Raw genomic sequence first — 20,802 nt, forward strand, 5'->3', positions numbered from 1 at the left:
CAAGAAGAAATAGAAAGCTTGAGCAGGTTGTTAACAAGTATGGAGATTAAAGTAATCTAAAAACTAGCAACAAAGGAAAGCCCAGCACCAGATTCCAAAGCTGAATTCTACCGAACATTCAAAGAATTAATATCAATCTTTCTCAAATTCCTCTAAAAAATAGAATAAGGGGGAACACTTCCAAACTCATTTTATGAAGCAAGCATCACCCTGATTCCAAAGTCAGACAAAGACTGAAAAGGAAAGAAAACTATAGGCCAATGTCTATGATGAAAATAGATGCCAAAATCCTCAATAAAATACAAGCAAACTGATTACAACAATTCATCAAGAAGTGTATACACCATGACCAAGTGGGATTTATTCATGGGATGCAAAGTTGATTTAACATACAAACATTAATCAATGTGATACACTGTATTAACAAAATAAAAGATAAAAACCACAGGATTATCTCAATAGAGAAAAAGTTTTCAGAAAATTCAACATGCATTCATGATAAACACTCTCAATAAAATAGATATAAAAATTTCCTCAGCACAATAAAGACAATTTATAAAAAGTCCATAGCTGGCCCAGCCCCTGTGGCTCAGTGGATGAGCATGGACCTATGAACCAGGAGGTCACATTTCGATTCCCAGTCAAGCCATATGCCTGGGTTGTGGGTTTGATCCCCAGTGTGGGATGTGCAGGAGGCAGCCAATCAATGACTCTCTCTCATCACTGATTTTTCTATCTCACTCTCTCTCTCCCTTCCTCTCTGAAATCAATAAAAATATATATTTTTAAAAAGTCCATAGCTAACATAATCCATAAGGAAAACTGAAAGCTTTTCCTCTAAGATCCAGTACAAGACAAGGATGCCAACTGTAGCCACATCTATAATAATAAAAGCATAATATGCTAATTAGACTGGATGTCCTTCCAGACAAAGCCAGGGCTGCGAGGGAAGCCCAGGTCCCGGATGCCTGCTGGCGGCCAGAGGAAAGCCCGGGTCCCAGGTGCCAAAGGGAAGCCGGTGCCGCCAGCCAGGGGAAGGAAGGCCTACTCTTGCATGAATTCCGTGCATCGGGCCTCTAGTGTAGTCATAAAAAAATAAGCAATACAGAAATAAAAAGAGTAAAGAGTAAAAGAACCATCACCCCCACCAATGCCACGTCCTTCCCCAGAGGTATGGTTATATCCTTCTAATGCTTTTTCTATACTTAATCACACGCACACATGCACACACACTGACTAGGTCACACCATACATAGTGTTCTGCATCTTGCTTCTGTCACATAGCTGTTTATTACAGACATCTCTCTATGTCCATGCATATAAATCAACCCTCACCCTTTATAAATTGTACTAGAAGCCCAGTGCACAAAATTTGTGCATGGGGGGGGTGTCCTTTCAGCCCAGCCTGCACCCTCTCCAATCCAGGACCCCTCGGGGGATGTCCGACTGCCGGTTTGGGCCCAATCCCAGGGATCTGGCCTAAACTGGCAGTTGGACATCCCTCTCACAATCTGGGACCGCTGGCTCCTAACTGCTCGCTTGTCTGCCTGCTTGCCTGCCTGATCACCCCTAACTGCCTCTGGCTGCAAGCCTGGTCCCCCCCAACTGCCCCCCTCTGCCAACATGGTTGACCCTTACTGCTCCCCCTGCCAGCCTGGTCACCCCCAACTGCCCCCCTCTGCCAACCTGGTTGCCCCTTACTGCTCCCCCTGCCGGCCTGGTCACCCCTAACTGCCCTCCTCCCCCCGCCAGCTGTTCACCCCCAACTGCCCCCCACACCAGCCTGGTTGCCCCCAACTGCCCCCCCCCCCTGCCGGCCTGGTCACCCCACGCAGCCTGCTGTTCAGTCATCTGTCCAGTTGTTTCAGTTGTGACGGCCCCTGGCTTTTTATATATTAGGATAGTATTACATTAAATTCTAATCAGTTTTCATTGATTAACCATTCTTGGATTTTCAAAGTACATAATCACAGCATCTGCCATATGTAAAAAAAAGAAAACTTAATTTTATTGTCTTTTTGCAGTAGCTGGAGTATTCAAAACAATGTTGAATGATTGTAGTGACAGAAGAAAGCCTATGCCCTTAACTCTAACAATAACATCTTTAATGTACATTTTAATGTTATCTGTAGGGTTCAGATTTTTTAATCATGTTAATAAAGTGCCTTTGAATACTAATAGTTTGTTTTTTAATCAGGATGGATGTTGTATTTTTCAATGACATATAGCATTTATTGCAACAATAATAACCCTTTTCTCTTGAGACATTGATAAACTTAATTGTATTACTAGATTGCCTAATATTAAACCATTTTTGTACTCATGGTTCTGGTGGATTCTTTTTTTTAATATTATAATAAATTAAATTTAATAATGTTTCCATTAAGACTTTTCATACATGAGCTCATGGTTGGCCTGTTTTTTTGTTTTGTTTTGTTTATTCTTTGTTGATTAGTTTCTTTCTGAAGCTCTGCCTTCAGCTTACTTCCAAACATCCTTCTGATTCTCAAGAGTACAGCACACACTGGTGTGATGCTCGTCAAATTGGTTTCCTCTTCCCGGGGACACAGCTGAACGACATCCCAGCCCCTGGCATGTGGCTGTTCCCCACAAAGGCCGGGGCACAAGAGCGATGCTGAGTTTGTTCACAGCAGGAGGGCCTTTTTCCCCTTTCTCTCTTTTCTCCCTTCCAACGCAGCCATGAGGGTCATGGAGCTGCAAGATGAAAAGGCTTAGTCCCTTCACTGCTTGGAAGAAAATCTCCCAGGAGAAGCACCCCACTAGGAAAATTCATATTGGAACTTGTTAGCTGCTTATTACAGAACTAACACAACACAACACAACACAATACAATACCTCAAGCCATCTTGAAACATAACTATGTGCCACATAACTACATTTTGGTTAAGAAGAGACCACACACTTGGCCCTTACACAACAGTGGTCCCTTAAGGTTACACAGTGACGCTTCAGCAGAAGCTTTTGCAGACTTCAAGCTCTAAAAAGTTTGAAAACATGGACCCCAACATCGTAAGATTTTAATAAATAGAGAGGCCTGTTCACGATGTATAATCTGCTTGTAAGCAAATCCATGATGGAAAAAAAGGAAACGAACCAAGCAAACCATAGACATATTTCTGAGAAGGGTGATACCTCAAGAAGGGCCGCGGCGGGTCCTTCTGGGGGTGTTCCAGGGGAAGGCATTGCTGTCATAGGCGAGGAGGGCCCCACACATGGTCCCTGGAGACCTTCGGTAGGGTCCCGATGTGGATGGAAGACACTGATATTGATGATCCTGACCCTTTGTGGGTCTAAACTAATGTGTGTGTTTGTGTCTTCGTTTTTAACGAAAATATTTAAAAAGTAAAAAAAAAAAAGTTTAAGTGGAATAAAAGCTGACAGCATAAGGACATAAAGAAAGAGGACATTTTTGCATAGCTGCACAATGTGTTTGTGCTTTAAGCTAAGTGTCATTACAAAAGAGTTGAAAAGTTAAAACTGTTTTAAAGTTTATGAAGTGAAGAAGATACAGCAAGCTAAGGCTAATTTATTATTGAAGGAAGAGAGGTATTTTTATAAACTTGGTGTGGCTAACGCACGGTGTTATAAAGTCTGCAGTAGTGGGCAGTGTGTCCCAGGTCTTCACATCCACTCACCGCTCACTCACCGCCTCCCCGGAGCAACCTCCAGTCCTGCAAGCGCCGTTCCTGGCAAGCGCCCTCTCCAGGTGCACCGTTTTTCACCTTTTATGCCACATTTTTACTGTGTCTTTGCCATGTGTCGGTATGTTAGATCCACTAATACCATTGTGTTGCAAGTGCCTCGAGTATGCAGTACAGTCGCACACTGTACAGGTTTGCAGCCTGGGAGCAATAGGCTATCCCATATGCGTGTGCAGTAGGTGATACCCCCGGGGTTTCTGTTCACACACTATGATGTAAGCACAATGACAGACTTGCCTAATGATGCATTTCTCAGAACATATCCCCGTCCTTAAGTGACACATGGCTGCATTTAAGATAACGTATCTGCATGATTCCACGTATGTGAAATGGCATATAATAAAGATAAAAAGCAGTTTCCTCATACCCAACACTCTACGTGCTGGTCTGTATGGCAGAAAAATATTTATATTGACCTAATATTTTTCCTGATATTTCCTCCTCCCCCTTTTTAAGCTGATAATTGTCTCAGAGGGAGGATGAGAAGGGACAGAAAGCAGAAACTATTATGCCTATTGGTTTCCAACCACCTACATCCAATAGGAGATTTTGCTAGATGTCTCAGAGGCCAATGTCAAGATAGAAAAGGAGGAGGGAGCCCTAGCCGGTTTGGCTCAGTGGATAGAGTGTCAGCCAGCGGACTGAAGGGTCCCAGGTTTGATTCCCGTCAAGGGCGTGTACCTGGGTTGCAGGCTCGGTGCCAGGCCCTGGTTTGGGCGCATGCAGGAGGCAACCAATTGATGTTTCTCTCTCTGTGTGTCTCTCCCCTCCCTTCCACTCTCTAAAAATCAATGGAAAAATATCCTCGAGGGAGGATTAACAAAAAAAGAAAATGAGGAGGGAGAGAGCAGGGTTCCCTCGGGGAGGGAAGAGGAGGAGGGATGGGGGAGCACAGCCTCTGTGAGTCTCAGACAGCCCTGATCTTGCTGGGTATCCCTAGGAAGACGGTGAGATCCCAGAGAAGGACGGAGGTGGGTGATGGAGATAAAGACTCTGATGACTCTCATGCAAGGTACAGAGGAAGCGTCAGAAAGAGCCCCAGATGTGAGGGGTACACAGGCAGAGGAGGGTGTCTTACTGCCTGCATCTGGCCCAGCTAATTCCATAGATGCAACCAAGGATGTGCCTGTGTATGCCAGGCACACTGCTCCCTGGAGAACAGAGAGCCTCCTCCTCAGGAAAAAGGGGGGAAACCCCAATCCATTGTGCCAGGCTCTAGGGATAAACAAGGAGAGAAACATACCCCTGTGAGGCGCTTACCATCTTTATGGGTGTTCTTGTCACCCTGCCATGTCTGGTTGAGGGACTGGGGGGAGGAGGGGCATGGTGAAGGGGGGTGTGGGGGAAGCGGCCAGCTCTGGAGGAAAGACTGGGCGGTGTGACTGGGGGAGGCAGGGAGGGGCGGGGGGAGGGGGGTTGGCAGCGCCCCCCACCAGTCTCCTCCTCCCAGGCCAGGATTGAGGGGGTGGGGCGGCCGGGAGGGGGCGCCAGAGGACCGGCAATGCCGCGGGGGCGGACTTGCTGAGCAGGACCCCGCCCCAGCCGGAGCCCCCCACCCACCCACCGCGGCTGCCCTCGGGGGTGCAGAGGGTGCAGAGCGGGGCCCGGCGGGGGGGCAGGGGGAGCTGGGGCGCACCTCCCGGCCCCGCCTCCCACGCAGGCTCTCACATTTCCACGCTGACCCTGGGCCAGAAGAGCTACGCATGGTGCTCGGAGGGATCAAGAAAGGCGGCCACCACTCAGCAAACACGTCCATAGGTGGCGTCTGCGGTGCCTGGTGTGGCGCGTGTTCGTATTTTAATATCCCGCCAACCTCCAAAGAAGGGTCTGTTCCCCTCGGAGGGGCCTTGCCCGGGGCCGCATTCCCGTTCCCGGGGAGGGGAGGGAAGCTCAGGGCAGGGCGCCCTCCCCCGGACACCCCTCGACCGAACCCCGAACCCCTTTTGCCTTCCTCCCCGCCTGGACGCCAGCTTCTACCAGCCCAGCTTCTTCCCAAAGCGCCTGCAGGTAAACGCAGGTGCAGAGAGCGGGCCCCAGCCAGCGAGGGCCAGCGGGGCCAGAGGTCAGAGGGCGAAGCCCAGCTCCAGGTGTGGTCCACGGAACCGGCGGCCTGTTGCTAGGTAACCAGGTCTCTGGTGGCTGCTGCTCTCAGCCTCCAGCCGTTTCCCCAGGAGTCTCTCAGACACCCGCCCTCTGGACCCTGAAAAGCAGGCGGAAAGGAGAAGCGAGAGCCGACCACTCCCGAGCTACCTGTGGCTCCACCAACCACTCTTTTCCCGCGGAGACTGGGCTGCCTGGGCCTTAGACCGCCGCCACCATGAGTCTAGGCATCATGGAGGAGGAAGACCTGGCCGAGTACTTCCGGCTCCAGTATGGGGAGCGGCTGCTCCAGCTGCTCCAGTGAGTGCCCCGGGCCTGGGCCGCCCCCTCTGGGCCGGGACCTCCCATTCCCACCCACGCCCCACCTTCCCACCCCTCCTTCTCCTATAACCCAGTGACCCAAATCCTCCTGCCCCTTCACCTGGCACCAATCCACCCCATCACGGGATCCCCACCCCTCATCACCTGCTTCACCTTGCTCCTTGGACTTCAACACAGCACACTCAGCACACTCAGATGGGGACAGGGCTGTGGGTGGGAGGCTGTCTGTCTCCACGGGTTACTCCCAGCCCAGCCTGCCCCAGCCCCTCTTGCCCATGTCTTGGACAGGAAGTTCCCCCACATTGAGGAGCAGTCGGAGTCCCCATCTATCCAGCTACTGGAGAAGAAGAAGGAGGCCAAGATCATGCACCATGCTATGTTGCATAAGAAGGAGGTGGGAGACTGGGGGAGGGGTGCAGGGGCCACAGGGACAGCCCTTCGTTTTGTGCGTGGCTTTGGCTAACGCCAGGAGTCCTGGATGGTGGTTCTGTGTTGCCTCTGCAGACACAGAAACAATCCCAGGCTTGGGGGTGCCAGTGTCCCCGGATGCTCTGCTCTGAACCAGGCATGGGGTGGAAAGTGGGGAGGCCTGGGGAGGGAGGCGCTTGAGCAGAGGATGCTGGGGCCTTCCTTGGCTCCCATGCCAGTGGCCCTCCTGACCTTCCTGCTTCCTCCACCCCAAGACATTTCAGCGAAGAATGGAAACTCTGAACCTGCGCTGGGAGGAACTGGGCATCAAGGAGGCCCAGCTGAAGGCCCACATTCAGAAGTTTGAACAGTTCATCCAGGTATCTGGGTATGCGGCCACCCCCAGTGGACACCCACACTCTGGTCCCCTCCTCCACGCTCTGCCTCTCCTCTTCCTCCTTGCTTTGGCTGACTCCTCACCCTGGATTAGATGTCTCTCGGTGCTCAACAATGCCTGGGGCTCCTCCCTTTAGGTCCCCACTTACTGCTGTTGGTAATTTCTTGTTTACCTGTCAGTCTCTGCTCCTTCTAGATTTCTGTTTACCATTTCCTTTCCCATACCTGGTACACATGATGTATCGAATGAATGAATGAATGAATGAATGAATGCACTAGGGGCAGGGCTAGGCACTTGGAGATACAAAGATGACTCAGGCAGAGTTTTAGTCCCCCCAGTCACCCCATCCTTCCCTCCTGGCACTGTGGATCCAGGGAGGGGGTGGTTGAAGGACCAGGCACCAGAGTCTACTCTGAGGCAACTCCTCTCAATTGGTCCTTTGAGGAGCGATGTCACCATTTTAAAATCCAGATTTCTCCCAGAAGGAAGGGCTGGCCCAGCTCCAGGGAGAAATCACTGGCCCTGCTGCAGGGGAGTCCTGTTCTGGAGCCTCTTCTGTGTTGCTCTGGGCCTAGCCCGGGTGGGAAAGGAAGCGGAGGGACCAGGCATATTCCCCAGAGGTGCAGTTCCTCTTACGGACCAGAGGAAAGCGGATGGAGTGGCTGGGGCAACAGGAAATTTGGGGGACAGGGTTCTCCAAATGCAGACCCCGGGGCTCCCCTCCCCTTGCTTTCAGGGGCCCGAGGTCGGGCCCAGGCAACTACATGTTTAAGAAGTTCCTCTGGGGGTTGTGATGCACAGCTGGACTTGAAAACCACTGGATTAGGGCCTTCAGTCTTCTCCTGGGCTGACAGGGGCAGCGCCAATCCTCTGTGTCCTCCCCACGTGCCTCCAAAGGCACCAGCACACATGCCCTCCGTGTGGGATCCCAGGCAAAGGAGCCGCACGCGTGCCCTGTGAGGGGTGGGCTCGCCCTCTGATCTTGTGGGGAGGGCTTTGCAGAAGGAGGCAGAAGGGGGCTCGGCCTGAATTGCAGTGGCTGAGTGCCCTGTCTTTCTCTGGGCCTGGAATTGCCCGCATCTTCTCCGCCTGCCTGAGCCTGATGCCAGTCGGAGCTCCGAGCTGCATGCTCTCTGGCGTGGCCTTGCCCCAGGCCCTCTGGAGCAGGCCCCCCTCCTAGCTCATCTCCCTGTGGCTTGAGCACTGTTGCCCCAGCTTTTGGAAGGAGGAGAAGGGCTACTGCCTCTCATTTCTATAGTCGGAGAAACTGAGGCACCAAGTACCAAATCAGGGAAAACTCAGGCCTTCTTGTCCACCTGGATGGTCCCTGCCCATCCTCAGGGTGACCTGGGCTCAGCAAACAGAGGCCCTGGGTGGGGGCACCACCAGCTGGGCCCCGGGGAGGGCAGGGCGAGTGCCTGGCAGACACCACCTCCCTGGCCCCAGGAGAACGACCAGAAACGGATCCGCGCCCTGAAGAAAGCCAACAAGGAGAGAGACCTCAAGAGGCAGCGCATGCGTGAGCTGGCCAAGGCCAAGCAGGAGATGGCGGCCCTGCGGCTGCAGCACCAGCGGCTGAGCAACAAGCTGCAGAACTACTCCATCTTCAACAAGTACCTGGAGAAGGTGGTGGAGAACTCCGAGGTGAGTGGGGGCCCCGGCCTGGGGCTACAGGGGGCATAGGTAGGGACCCTCTGCAGGGATGCCCACCCTCCTCTGAGGGCAGCTGGGAAAGGCCCCTGGTCGGGGCTGGGGGCTGGGCGCTGTACCTTGGTGTCTGCACAGGTGACAGCTGTGCCCATGCCTCTGTATGGGTGGTGTGCGTTGGGGAAGGAGGTTCTTTTAGCAGCGCAGCGAGAAGCTTTGCCTGCGTCAGGATGTGGCCTGCTTCTCTCCCAGCGTCCCCTCCTCCCTGGTGTTTTGTTTACTTGAGAGTAAACAGGGAGGGGAAGGGAGAGAAGCTGGAAAGCACCCAACCTGAGGCAGCGCTTGAGAGCTTAGTGTGTGCCGGGCCCCGGGCTCGGTGCTGCACACGCGTGACTTCCTTCGGTTCACTCATTCGCCCCGAGTGGAGGACGTGGAGGCTCAGAGAGGTCAGGGAAACCGCTCAGGGTCTCCCAGCCTGCACGTGGCTGAGCGCGGGCTTCTCACCACCCCTCTGCGGGCCCCACAGCGCACTGACCACTGCTCTTCCTGAAGCCCCCTCGTTGCCAGAGCGACGGGAACTGCCCACCCTCTTCCCACCCATGCACCCCGCAGTCCAGCTGACCCTTCACCAACAGGGCTTTGAACTGTGCAGGGCCACTCACATGGGACTTTCTCAATCAATAATCTGAAAAGGCTCAGACGAACCACGCAGCCTAAAACAATGGCGTGCACTTGCAGTAGCGATGAGTACAGTACAGCGCTGTACATGTATTTGCTCTTATGTTTTTTTAGCCACACTCTCTAGTACAGTATACAATACCCATCACAAGCAAAATATGTGCAATCGACTGTTTATGTAATCAGTAAGGCTTCCAGTAGCAGCAGGCTGTCAGTGGTTAAGTTTCGGGGCAGTCAAAGGCTGTATGTGGATTTTCCACGGCGTGGGCATCATCGCCCCTCAGCCCTGCTTTGTTCAAGGGCAGCTGAATCCGACACTGTCCACGCTCCTCCTTCCAGCATACCTTTGCCCTTTCCTCTGGGGCCCTCCCTCCCCTCCTGCTTTCCTCCTACCTCTGGCCCTTCCTCCTCAGGCTCCTCTGGGGCTCCTCTCCCTAGCTCCTTCCTGGCACATTCCTCAGGTCTTTGTCCCAGACCCTTCACTTTCCTCCCTAATCAATTCCCTGGCCTCCCGTGGGGCTACCCATGTCAGTGGCTCTCCACGCTGTCTCCCCATGCCCCCGTGTGACGGCAGGAGGTAGGACCCCTATCCGGGCAGAGTGAGGTAGGAGATGCCCTCTCGGTGTGGATGGAGCCCTGTGGCGGCTGCGGAGAGACAAATGATGCACTGAGGAGAGGGGCCTGTATCTCGTTGTCCTGTGTCTCCCTCCTGAGTTCAGGCCCCTACGTCTAATATATCGTGTCTACGACCCATTTCATCTGCTTCCTGCCATCCCCAGGCCAGTCCGCTGCTGGTGTGTCTGGTACTGGTGCATGGCGTGACCACCCACAGCCTCCCACCCACAGCCTTCCACTCACAGCCTCCCACCCACAGCCTCCCACCCACAGCCTTCCACTCACAGCCTCCCACCCACAGCCTCCCACCCACAGCCTTCCACCCACAGCCTCCCACCCACAGCCTCCCACCCACAGCCTCCCACTCACAGCCTCCCATCCACAGCCTCCCACCCAAGGCTTCCTACCCACAGCCTCCCACCCACAGCCTCCCACTCACAGCCTCCTACCCGCAGCCTCCCACCCACAGCCTCCCACCCACAGCCTCCCACTCACAGCCTCCTACCCGCAGCCTCCCACTCACAGCCTCCCACTCGCAGCCTCCTACCCACAGCCTCTCACCCACAGCCTCCCACCCACAGCCTCCCACTCACAGCCTCCTACCCGCAGCCTCCCACCCACAGCCTCCCACCCACAGCCTCCCACTCACAGCCTCCTACCCGCAGCCTCCCACCCACAGCCTCCCATCCACAGCCTCCCACTCACAGCCTCACCAGAACTTGAGCCTTATCCTCAACTCTTCCTCCTCCTCATTCCCCGCAGCCATCAATCAGCAGCTCTGGTCTGATCTGCCTCCTAAGTATTTCTGGAATCCAGTCCCTGCCCCTTCCTCATCCAGACCACCAATGTGCCTCACCTGGAGCTCAAGTTTGTATTACCCCTGGCCACCAGCCTGTCCAGCATTCTACAGCCAGTGCCACCCCCGACCTCTGATTCTTTCTCTCTTTCCTTCTTTCAAAATATTTTAATCATACTGAAAAGTATAGAGAAATATAAAATAGCACCCAAGTACTCACCACAGCTTTGTCAAATCTTAATATTCGCCCCTAATTCTTTTTTCTTTAATAAAACGCTATAGGCGATTTTGTGCGCCCTTCCAAACCCATTCTTCTTCCCCGCTCCTGAGAGGTAACCGGGTCTCCTGATTTTCTCATTTCTCATTCACGTGTTTGTTTTTATTGCTTTGGCAACATATTACATACCCATAAACTGCTAATACTATTGTACATGTCCTCTTGTGACTTACTTTTTCCCATCAATATTTTTAAACCCTTTTTATTATGTAAATTTCGAACATATACAAAAATAGAACAGTCTATTGATTGTCCATTACTCATCACCTAATTCCAACAATTATCAACTCATAGTCAAATCCCCCAAACCTCCCACCTCTGCCATTTTCAAGCAAATTATATTTTTTTATCCATAAGTATTTCTGTATGTCACTCTAAAAAAGAAGAGCTCTTTTTAATGTAGTCTCAATGCCATTGTCACACTTAGGGAAATGTGTTAGTAATTCTTTAATGTTAACTATCCAGTTGATGTTAAAAATCCCCCCCCATTATTGCACAAATGCTTTTTGGACCATTGGTTTGTTCTAATCAGGGGCCAAACAAGGTCCCACACTGCATTTGGTGGATATGTTTCTCGAGTCACATGCATTATTATGACGGCCAAAATAAGCCAAACCTGAAAGAGGACATATTGCGTGCTGCCACTGATGTGTTTAAAAACAGGTAAGATGAGTCTTTGATGATAGAAGTCACAATTCTGATTTCCTTGGTAGTGGGGGCAGAAGACCCCTCTGAGGAAATGTCCTATCCGCCCTTCTTCACATGTAACTAGAATCCTGCCAGAGAGGAAAGGACTCCTTAGAGAGAACCTTCCCTTCGCCAACTATTGGTCCCTGTGTGGGTCTTAAAGAAGCTACTTAAATGCTCGATTCTTTTCAGAACAGTGCGTTGGTTGTCCAGCATCCTCCAAAAGCGACCTGTGCTGTTGTTATAATCATTATGAACTCATGGGTCTTTAACACGTTTGATATGTTTTAATACTTTGCACCTGTTCTTCCTGATGTTCCAAGTGTCCCGTCCTTGGACAGTGGGAGCCTCCTCAAGTTGGCACCGCGTCCTTTTGCCATCAGCTCCAAGCTTTGGAGAGGTGCTCCTGGTAGCTCGCATGTGGCCCATTCGTTTCAGCTTGTCTGCTGTGCACCATGTGCCGGGTGAACTTCAAAAACATAGACACAAAGTTCTCTCTCTGCTTCTTAAAATCCTGCCGTGGATGGAGCCCACACTCCTTCTCAGGGTTCACCGGGCACTTTTTTTACTTCTCCAGGTGGATCTCTCCCTCCCCATCTTGAACTCGAGTCACTCATGCTACATTTTCTTGAGCTCCCTAAACATGCCACACCCACCCGTGATCTTTAACCAGGCTCTTCCCTCTGCCTGTAATCCTTCCGCACCTCTCCTCCCCAAACCGCCCCCCACCCTCTTGCCCCATGCCTTTGCTTGGCTATCTTCTGTTCATACCTCTGGTCTCATTTTAGGCATCCTTTCCCCAAGGAAACCTTTTCTGTTTCCATCTCCCCTGATGCTGGGTTGGGTGGCCCTTCCCCAGATCTGGCCAGCAGGGCAGATCCCAGACCCCAGTCTATCGCTGGAAACGCCATGCGATGAACTAAGTGCTCAAGGAGTGTCCCCTGGGTGGCCAGAAAGCTCACTTTGATAGACGCCTGGGGAGGGGACTTGGCACCCTGGGACTGGTGCTCACACCGCCTTCATCCCTTCTGCTGAGTGGGGCCTGCGAGTCAGGGCCAGCGTGGCATGGCTCTGGACCAGAGGAGGCAGCGGAGCCTGGCAGGCCTGACCCACTGGTACCCTCTGCAGCCTCTGCTGGAGGGAGGTCTCAGCAGATGTTGAATACCAGAGAGCACCATATTGAAGATGTTACCCTCACAGTCCCCGTCCTGCCCCATCCCCCAGCCCGAGATAAGGCTTATCACTCTGTTGTAACCGACTACTTACTGGTCTGTCTGTTTTGCCTCCACACCACCCCAAATCGCAGGCTTTGTAAGAGCAGGGTCTACCTGGCTTATCTCCTGCTCTGACCCTAGCAGTCAGTAGTTCCTGGGTTGTGGTGGTTCTCGGTACATTCTTGTTGAATGGGATCATCATTGCCTTGGGAAACATCTCAGAATGCACCCTCCCCCTCGCACAGACGTGCAGTTCTCTCTGCTCCTTAAAATCCTTCAGGGGATGAAGTCCCCGCTCCGTCCAGGGTTCCCTGAGCACTGTTTTTACTTCTCCAGGTGATCTCTCCCTCCCCTTCTTGAACTCGGGTCATTCATACTAACCTTTCTTGAGCTCCCTAAACATGCCACGTATGCTCCATCATCTTTCCCCGGCTGCTGCCTGTAGCAATTTGCAACCCTAAAATCACCTGGGAGAGGGAAGGGATTGAGGGGGGAGTTGCAAAATTCAGATGCCAGGGACCACTTCAGACCAGTTTATTAATCCAAATCTCTGGGGCTGGAGCCTGCCAGGTGTCCTTTTTAAAGTTCCTCCCATGATTCCAACGCGCAGCAAGACTGAGAACTCTTGGTCCAGTTGCATGTACCCCCAACATATGGCCTATGGCCCATACCCACCCAAGAAGAGCAAGCAGCGGGACTCCAATGTCCTCAGAGCTTCTTCCCCTTGACCTTGGCCTGGGGCCTCTCTGCGAGGCCAAGGAAACTAGGCCGGAAGCTGGCGGGTCACAGGGGCAGCGGTAGGGCCCTGGGACGGCAGTGCTGTGAACAAACCCCCCCATTGCAGTTCGAGGAGATCCACGAGGTGATGGCGCGGCACAAGACGCTGGTGAGCATGCACCAGGACCTCATGCAGTCGGCGCAGGAGGGCCAGGAGAAGATCGAGCGTGCCAAGGCGCGGCTGGCACGCTACATGGAGGAGAAGGACGACGAGATCCTGCAGCACAACAACGAGCTGGCGCGGCTGCAGATGCGCTTCGACCGGGCCCGCAGCGACGTCATCATCTGGGTGAGCCACCCGTTAGGGCAGGGGCTTCAGGGCCAGGGCTATTGGGTGAATGAGGGAGGGACAGGCACACACACACACACACACACACACACACACAGGCTGCCCTCACATCCCTCTCCCATGCCCTCCCCAGGAATCCCGCTGGGCGCACATCCAGAACACCGCCGCCAAGAAGACCCTCTTGCTTGGCACCATCAAAATGGCAACGCTGAACCTCTTCCAGATCGTGAGCAAGCAGCTAAAGGAGACAACCTTCGTGTCCCTGGAGGACACGCACAAACAGCTGGACATGGTAAGAGGAGGTGCTGGGTGGGCTGTGTCAACGGAACCAAGACGGTGCGTGACTGGTTGAGCGGAGGAAAGAACCGGATGGAGCCCAGGTTCTCAAATGTTAACAGGATTCCAATCACCTAGGGTCTGAGGAGTGTTGCTGGGCCCCATCCCAGAGTCTCTGATTCAGCGGGACTGAAGTGAGAACCCACGAATTTCCATTTTCTTTTTAATCCTCACCCGAGGATGTGTGTGGGTTGTTGTTTTTTTAATTGAACTTGATGATATATTGTGGTGTGTGTGTGTGTGTGTTTTTATTGATTTTAGAGAGAGAGGAAGGGAGAGGGAGAGAGGGAGAGAGAGAGAGAGAGGGAGAGGGGGAGAGAGAGAGAGAGAGAGAGAGAAAAAAACATCAATGTGAGAGAGAGAAACATCATTGAACCCAAAACCTGGCTCTGTACCCTGACCAGAATCGAACCCCCGGCACTTCAGCCCTTCGGTTTACAGAACAGTGAGTGCTCCAACCAGCTGAGTCACACTAGAGAGGTCTGGATTTCCATTTTCAACAAACCCCAGGTGCTGGCCTGGGTTCCACACTTTGAGAACCACGGCATTAGAAGTGAGACCCTGTTGGCCCCAATCAGCAGGGACCCGTTATTGAATTCATTGTGCAAAACAGTCTTGTTAGATCTAGTGAGTTCCCAAAGGCTTATATGCCTGAGACCCACTGTTTGGGAAAAGAGAATGTTGGTGAGGGAGAAGGGAGGACAACCAGCAAGTTTAGGGAAGTCGTAGAGACATATTAGTACCAGTCTGAGGTTTTCTCTTTGAAGTCATTGAAAGGAAATAACTTTTCACTGTCTGATCCAAAGCTATTTGATGCCATTTCATGTGCCACCTAAAATCATCTCATTTCTGACCAAAGGTGAACACACCCGTAAGTTAGGAGATTCCATAGCAGCAGATGCATTCACTATATATCTTGCAATGTGCAGAAAACCATTCCTTTAAAGCAAAAGTCTTCGGAAGGAGTAGAAAGTAAGCTCTTAAACTGTGATTTTTGTTTTGTTCCCTACTGTATCCCAGTGTCTAGAACAATGTAGGCCCTCAACAAGTATTTGGTGAGTGAAGATCAAACACAAGCTACAAAAAGCAACTGATTAAGAGGCATTTCCCCCGTTTAACAACAACAAAAAGGTGAAAGTCAGGAGATGTAAAGGAGTTCACCCACTGATCAGCCAGGAAGAAGGATTTCCCTAAACCTAAAACTCTGCCGCCTCCTTAAGGCAAGTGAGGGCAGGGTTATTGATGGTCCGAAGACCGTGAAGGGAGTTTGTAAGCAAGTCTGTGCTGAAGCAGCAATTCTCAAACTTTTTGGTACCTGGATACCTTCACACTCTTAAAATGTATTGAAGACCCTCAAAGAGCTTCTGTTTATGTCAGTTATATCTACTGATACTTACCATATTAGAAACTCAAACAGAAAAGTTGAAAAATACTCCATTCATTCATTTTTAAATGACAAGAAGCAAATGAACATAAATAGCATTTTTAATGAAAAATCCATTTTCCAAAGCTATTTTGTGGGATGAGTGGCGTATCTGACCCTTTTACAAATCCCCTTAATGTCTGGCTGCATGGAGGACGGGTGGCTTCTCGTGTCTGCTTTTGCCTTCGTTCTGTTGTGACAGCCCATGTCACTGAAACATCCTACTCTGGTAAACGCTGCACACTCATGAGAGAATAAGAGCGAAAAAAACACAAATAACATCTTAGGTTAGAAAAAGAGTTTGGGCCTTGCAGCCCTCTCCCCAGCAGTGGGGTCTCAGGGACTCCGGGGGTCCTTGGGGCCCTTTCCTTTGGCTGTTGTGAAGACAGGTGGGCAGGGGGCCGTGAGCCCAGCTCCTCGCCTCTGGTTGAGCATCCCGGCTCAGAGCATAGCTTCCAGCTCATCTACTCCAAAATTTGAGCTTTCTGACTCCCTTTCCACCTTGAGTTGTCTCCACGGGAAAACTTACTATAGCCCAAATGTTCTTTTAAAATATCCTTCTTCATTCCCAAAAGATATGAGCCTACTGAGAGAGATACACATGATCAAGTAGCCGGAACAATTAAAAATAAGGACCAGGAAAAATATAAGTTGAAATCCGAGGTCAGGGCAAGAGAGAGAAATAAAGACTGTCAATTCTGACCTTACAAAGGACAGATGTTGACGCTGAGCTTCCTGGCGACCAGAAGGAAGAGCAACACGCAGCTCTGGTACCAAAATGAGAAAACATACGTTTTCCTCAGAGAAAGGGAGCCTTTTCCAGCTCCGAATTCTAACTGAAATTCCTCAAGGAGGAGGCTTCTGAGATACTCAGTGAACAATGTTCTCGACAAATCCCTGCAACCGATCCAAGCACGGGCTTCCAGAGCCACTTATATAGAAGTAGGCACACTGCATCATGGTGTAGCCTGCAAACGGCCGAGACCACGTGAATTCCAGCTACTGCGCGGGGGAAGGTCTAGAGCAGCGTTTTCCAAGCTGGGCTTAGACATTTTCTTTGGGGGAATCAAAGGACTCTATGGACTAATAAATTTTGAAAACTCTAAAGTAAAACAAAGTTACATGGTTTGTAAATATGGGACTTCACAGAGTCCTGAGGCTCTCGAAGGAGATTCGATATAATTTACGTTTAACGTTTCTGAAACTTGCTTGACCACTGAACCCTTTTGGAGGGTGTGTGATGACTTATTGTAAGAACATCGTTTGGGAAATGCTGGGCTTGTCTTCTCTGTAACCTTGGGAAAGTTACTGTAATTCGCTCTTTGTTTCCTCTTTTGCAAAATAGGCGTCACATCGGCAATGGTACCAGTATTAGCTCCTGACAGAGTTGCTGGGAGTTCGGGACAGTCCTGTCTCCAGGGACATTCTTGAAAAGGAGAAATGCTAGAACTGAGATCTTAGAGGTCATCTAGGCCAAGCTTTCCTCTCTCTTCCCTTTTTAAAACTGAAGCTACTGAGTCCCAGAACGATGAAGTGATTTCCCCAGAGCTGCATCGGGACCCAGGCCTCTAACTTGTAAGGCAGCACGGTTTCCACCATCGAACTGACCTCATATTCTTTCAAACAGAAGCCAGCGCCTGAGCCTGTTTGGCTCAGTGGATAGAGCATAGGCCTGCGGACTGAAGGGTCCCCAGTTCGATTCGGTCAAGGACACGTACCTCGGTTGCAGGCTTGACCCTGGTCAGGGTGCATGTGGGAGGCAACCAATCGATGTTTCTCTCTCTCTCTGTCTCTCCCCCTCCTTTCCACTATAAATAAATAAATAAATAAATAAATAAATAAATAAATAAATAAATGGAAAAATATCCTGGAGTGAGGATTAACCAAAAAAATAAATAGAATAAAACATAAAAAAGAAGCCCACAAAGAGAATTCAAACTTCCCAGATGACTGGAGATTAGCATAAGGAGCATCAGTTCTGGGTTTCAGGTGAATGACATCTTAAAGATTATCCCATAGGGGAGCACGCTCCTCCCCACACTGCCGGACCCTGCCTCCCAATGCTTCTGTCCCCCCTCCTCTCTCCTCTCGCCCTTCAGCCAGATTCCCAGCCTGGCTCCTTCCCATCTCCACGCCTGCCTCCAGGAGTTCCAGCTCCACGGCTATTTATTGCAGTTAGTCTACGAAGCCTGGTCCTCCGTGTCCACTGGAATCATTGTCGAATGAGGGAAAGTGGCTGCAGGTGGTCACAGGAACAGGGGGGCTCCTAGGTGTGCTCTCTTTCTGGGTGGCAGCCTGTCGCTGGCAGGATCACCTGGTCCCCTTGCTTTGTCAGATCCAGCAGTTCATCCAGGACCTGTCGGACATCTGGGCAGAGGTGAAGAAGAAGGACCAAACGCCGCAGATCCGGGTTTAAGGAGCCGCGTGAGCAGAGACGGGGAGAGAAGTTCCTGGTGAGCTTGCGGTCGGTCCGCCTGGTCCAGCCCTCTGGGACCTGCGCCTTTCTGCTGGCAGACACCCTGCCGGGTTTCCCCTCAGGCCTCAGCCCAGCCCTCCCCTGCACACATTAAATTCTATAAGAAGTTTGTTCCTAAGTTCTCGTTTTGGTTATTCACGGGGAAGAGGCCCCATTGAGGATAGAACCCCTAAAAACACCCCCTCTTGAAGCTGGTCACTAGGCTGCCTGGAGTCTAGACATCAAACCTCAGGTCTCCTGTCTCCTCGGTGGCGTGGCTCGCACACAGTAGGTATTCATAGGGCCACACCAGCGGGGGAGGCACCTGGGGCTGTTTTCCCTCTGCCACTCCAAAAACAAAGTGTGAGGTGGGTCTTTCTAAGTGGGGTGCAGAGGCCCACTGGAAGCTATGAAGGCAGCTTCCCAAGTCAGAGTTCCAACGCTTCCCTGCTCTCCCACCCGCCGGGAACCCTAAAACTACAACATGGTATCAGCCACGCTAACAGGAAGAGCAGGCAGCGCCTGAGCAGGCTGGACGATGGCTTCTCCCAGCCGCACTAAACCGAGGACGGGCCGATGGAAAGCCTGGCACTTAGCGTCCAAAACTCGACCGCACATTTCCAAACCCTCAGCGGCAAAAGTCGTGTCAGAGGTGGACAGAGGAAGCGGCACTTACTGAGCGTCACTTAATGTCCATCACCCCGTGGAAACTCGGTGTCCCCGTCTTCCCTCACAGGCCGCCTGCCCAAGGACACTGGTCCAGAGGGCAGGGTGGGGATTCACACTGGGGCTGCCTGCCCCCAGCCTGGGCGCCCTCAGCCAGGCTGCCCTTCAGAAGACAGACACTGCCGCTGTCCCCTCCAAAGAAGGCTGAGGAGCAGGCCTGACAGGCTCCTCGCTTCCTCCCTGGCCCTGTGACGCCAGAGGGATCCCCGTGACCCTGGGAGCTGCTGCAGTCTCCCCTCTGGGTCCTGCTCTGGGCTTTGTATACATCACCATCCATCTGAGCATGGCTTCTGGACCAGCAGCATCAACATCACCTGGGAACTTACCCGAAATGAGAATCGGAAACTCTGGGTGAGCCCCAGACACCTGGGTTGTTTTTTGTTTGTTTGTTTGTTTGTTTGTTTGTTTTCTGTGAATCGTCACCTGAGGATATTTTTCCATTGATTTTTAGAGACAGTGGAAGGGAGAGAAGGAGGAGAAAAGAGAGAGAGAGAAACATCTATGGGAGAGAGACACATCAATTGGTTGCCTCCTGCATGTACCCCAGATGGACTGGGGCTTGAACCTACAGCCCAGGTAAGTGCCCTTGACTGGGAATCGAACCCGGGACCTTTTGGTGCGTGGGTCATTGCTCTAACCACTGAGCACACTTGCCATGGCACCATCTGGGTTTTAACAAGTCCTCCAGATTTGAGAACCGCTGCTTTATAGTGAGCCGAGCACGCTCAAGGACCGGGCTCCTGTCACCTCCACCAAGTGAAGCAACACACGTCAGGGACACCCTGTCTCGCCAGCTGCAGTCAGAGAAGCGGAGCCACAGGAGACAGATGTCCATACAGGGCTTGCTGCAGGGGTTGTGGGCGCCGGTTGAGCACTCCCTGCAAAGCTGTTGTCTTCACACCTGACGCTGGGCCTTGAAATCCACAGGGGGAGGGAGTTGGGGGAGAAATATGGATGTAAAGTGGGGGAGATCAACACAACCTGGGGACAGACAGAAACCCATGCAGTTCTGGTCATTTCCAAGCTCGTGGTGTGCGTGTCCTAAGTGGCCAGGACCCTTCACCTTGGAGCTGAGCATACACATCGGGCCCTTCAGCATGTCCACCCTGGGCCCTGGACCCACGAAGCCCAAGTCTGGCCCCATCAAGAGAGATTTGGGCTCCAGGTACATGATATCAGGGTCCAAGAAAAAGAAGATTGCATTAGGAGCCCATTGGAGTTTTCCAGCAAGGGAAGACACCAGCTCATTGAAGCAGAAGTAACTGATTGGTTCCAGAAATGAGTCGCTCTCAGCAGCACAGGCAGGGAGGAGGGCTCCAGGTGCTCTAAGGGTCAAGGGCAGCAAGACCTTCAGGAACACTTCATCCCCCCAAATCTGGTCGCTCTTCCCAATAGAAAAGAGGAGAGGAAGGGAGGAAGGACGAGGGAGGAGGGTGGCCTCCAGGTGTGAAAGGGCTCAGCCTGCAAGCAGCCTGGTACCAGACAACTCCATGGCTGTCACACATGCCAAGCCAAGTACACTGACCCAAAACAGCAATGGATGTCCAAGAGCTGCTGGTGAGAACAGGTCTAGAACAAAGAGTTGAGGGCTTCCGGAGGTCTCATGCTCCTGTGGGATCAGACCCTCCCTCACTCGATTGGACCCTCTCAGCTCCTTTCCCACACTGCAGGCCCGGATCCCACATCTTATATACAAGGGTTGCAGCCAGCTGGAGGGGCTCTGGAACCTTTCTCTTCTTGGGTTGTTCACTCAGGCACCTGAGCAAGCTGCTCTGCTCTGGGACTTTCAATTCAGGAATGTCAGAAGTGTCATATGTGCACTACAGGGTGCTGAGGGCAAGCAGAGTCCGGAGGCCCCTGCCCCAGGCAGCTTCTCTCTCCTGAGAGATAAGAATCCACTGTGAGCTGGCCCGCATGGCTCAGTGGTATTGACC

General features: G+C 51.9%; 1 protein-coding gene across 1 annotated transcript; it reads left to right on the forward strand.

Annotated features, from left to right (window-relative positions):
- The first annotated feature begins 5,818 nt into the window (after positions 1-5,818).
- Positions 5,819-18,268, forward strand: CCDC42 (coiled-coil domain containing 42). The gene is made up of 7 exons (XM_008153464.3): positions 5,819-6,122; positions 6,432-6,537; positions 6,827-6,931; positions 8,395-8,592; positions 13,707-13,928; positions 14,062-14,220; positions 18,023-18,268. Exons 1-7 carry the CDS (start codon positions 6,040-6,042, stop codon positions 18,101-18,103), a joined length of 954 nt encoding a protein of 317 aa, XP_008151686.2. The 5' UTR covers positions 5,819-6,039; the 3' UTR covers positions 18,104-18,268.
- Positions 18,269-20,802: the final 2,534 nt, after the last annotated feature.

The sequence above is a fragment of the Eptesicus fuscus genome, chromosome 20 (genome assembly GCF_027574615.1).
Source record: "Eptesicus fuscus isolate TK198812 chromosome 20, DD_ASM_mEF_20220401, whole genome shotgun sequence".
NCBI classification, from domain to species: Eukaryota; Metazoa; Chordata; class Mammalia; order Chiroptera; family Vespertilionidae; genus Eptesicus; species Eptesicus fuscus.

Bases quoted from the DNA above. Each gene is read 5' to 3' on its own strand.
- CCDC42 (XM_008153464.3), top strand. From the start codon at position 6,040: ATGAGTCTAGGCATCATGGAGGAGGAAGACCTGGCCGAGTACTTCCGG. The intron at 6,123-6,431 runs GTGAGTGCCCCG...TGTCTTGGACAG, and splicing joins CGGCTGCTCCAGCTGCTCCA to GAAGTTCCCCCACATTGAGG. The intron at 6,538-6,826 runs GTGGGAGACTGG...CTCCACCCCAAG, and splicing joins CTATGTTGCATAAGAAGGAG to ACATTTCAGCGAAGAATGGA.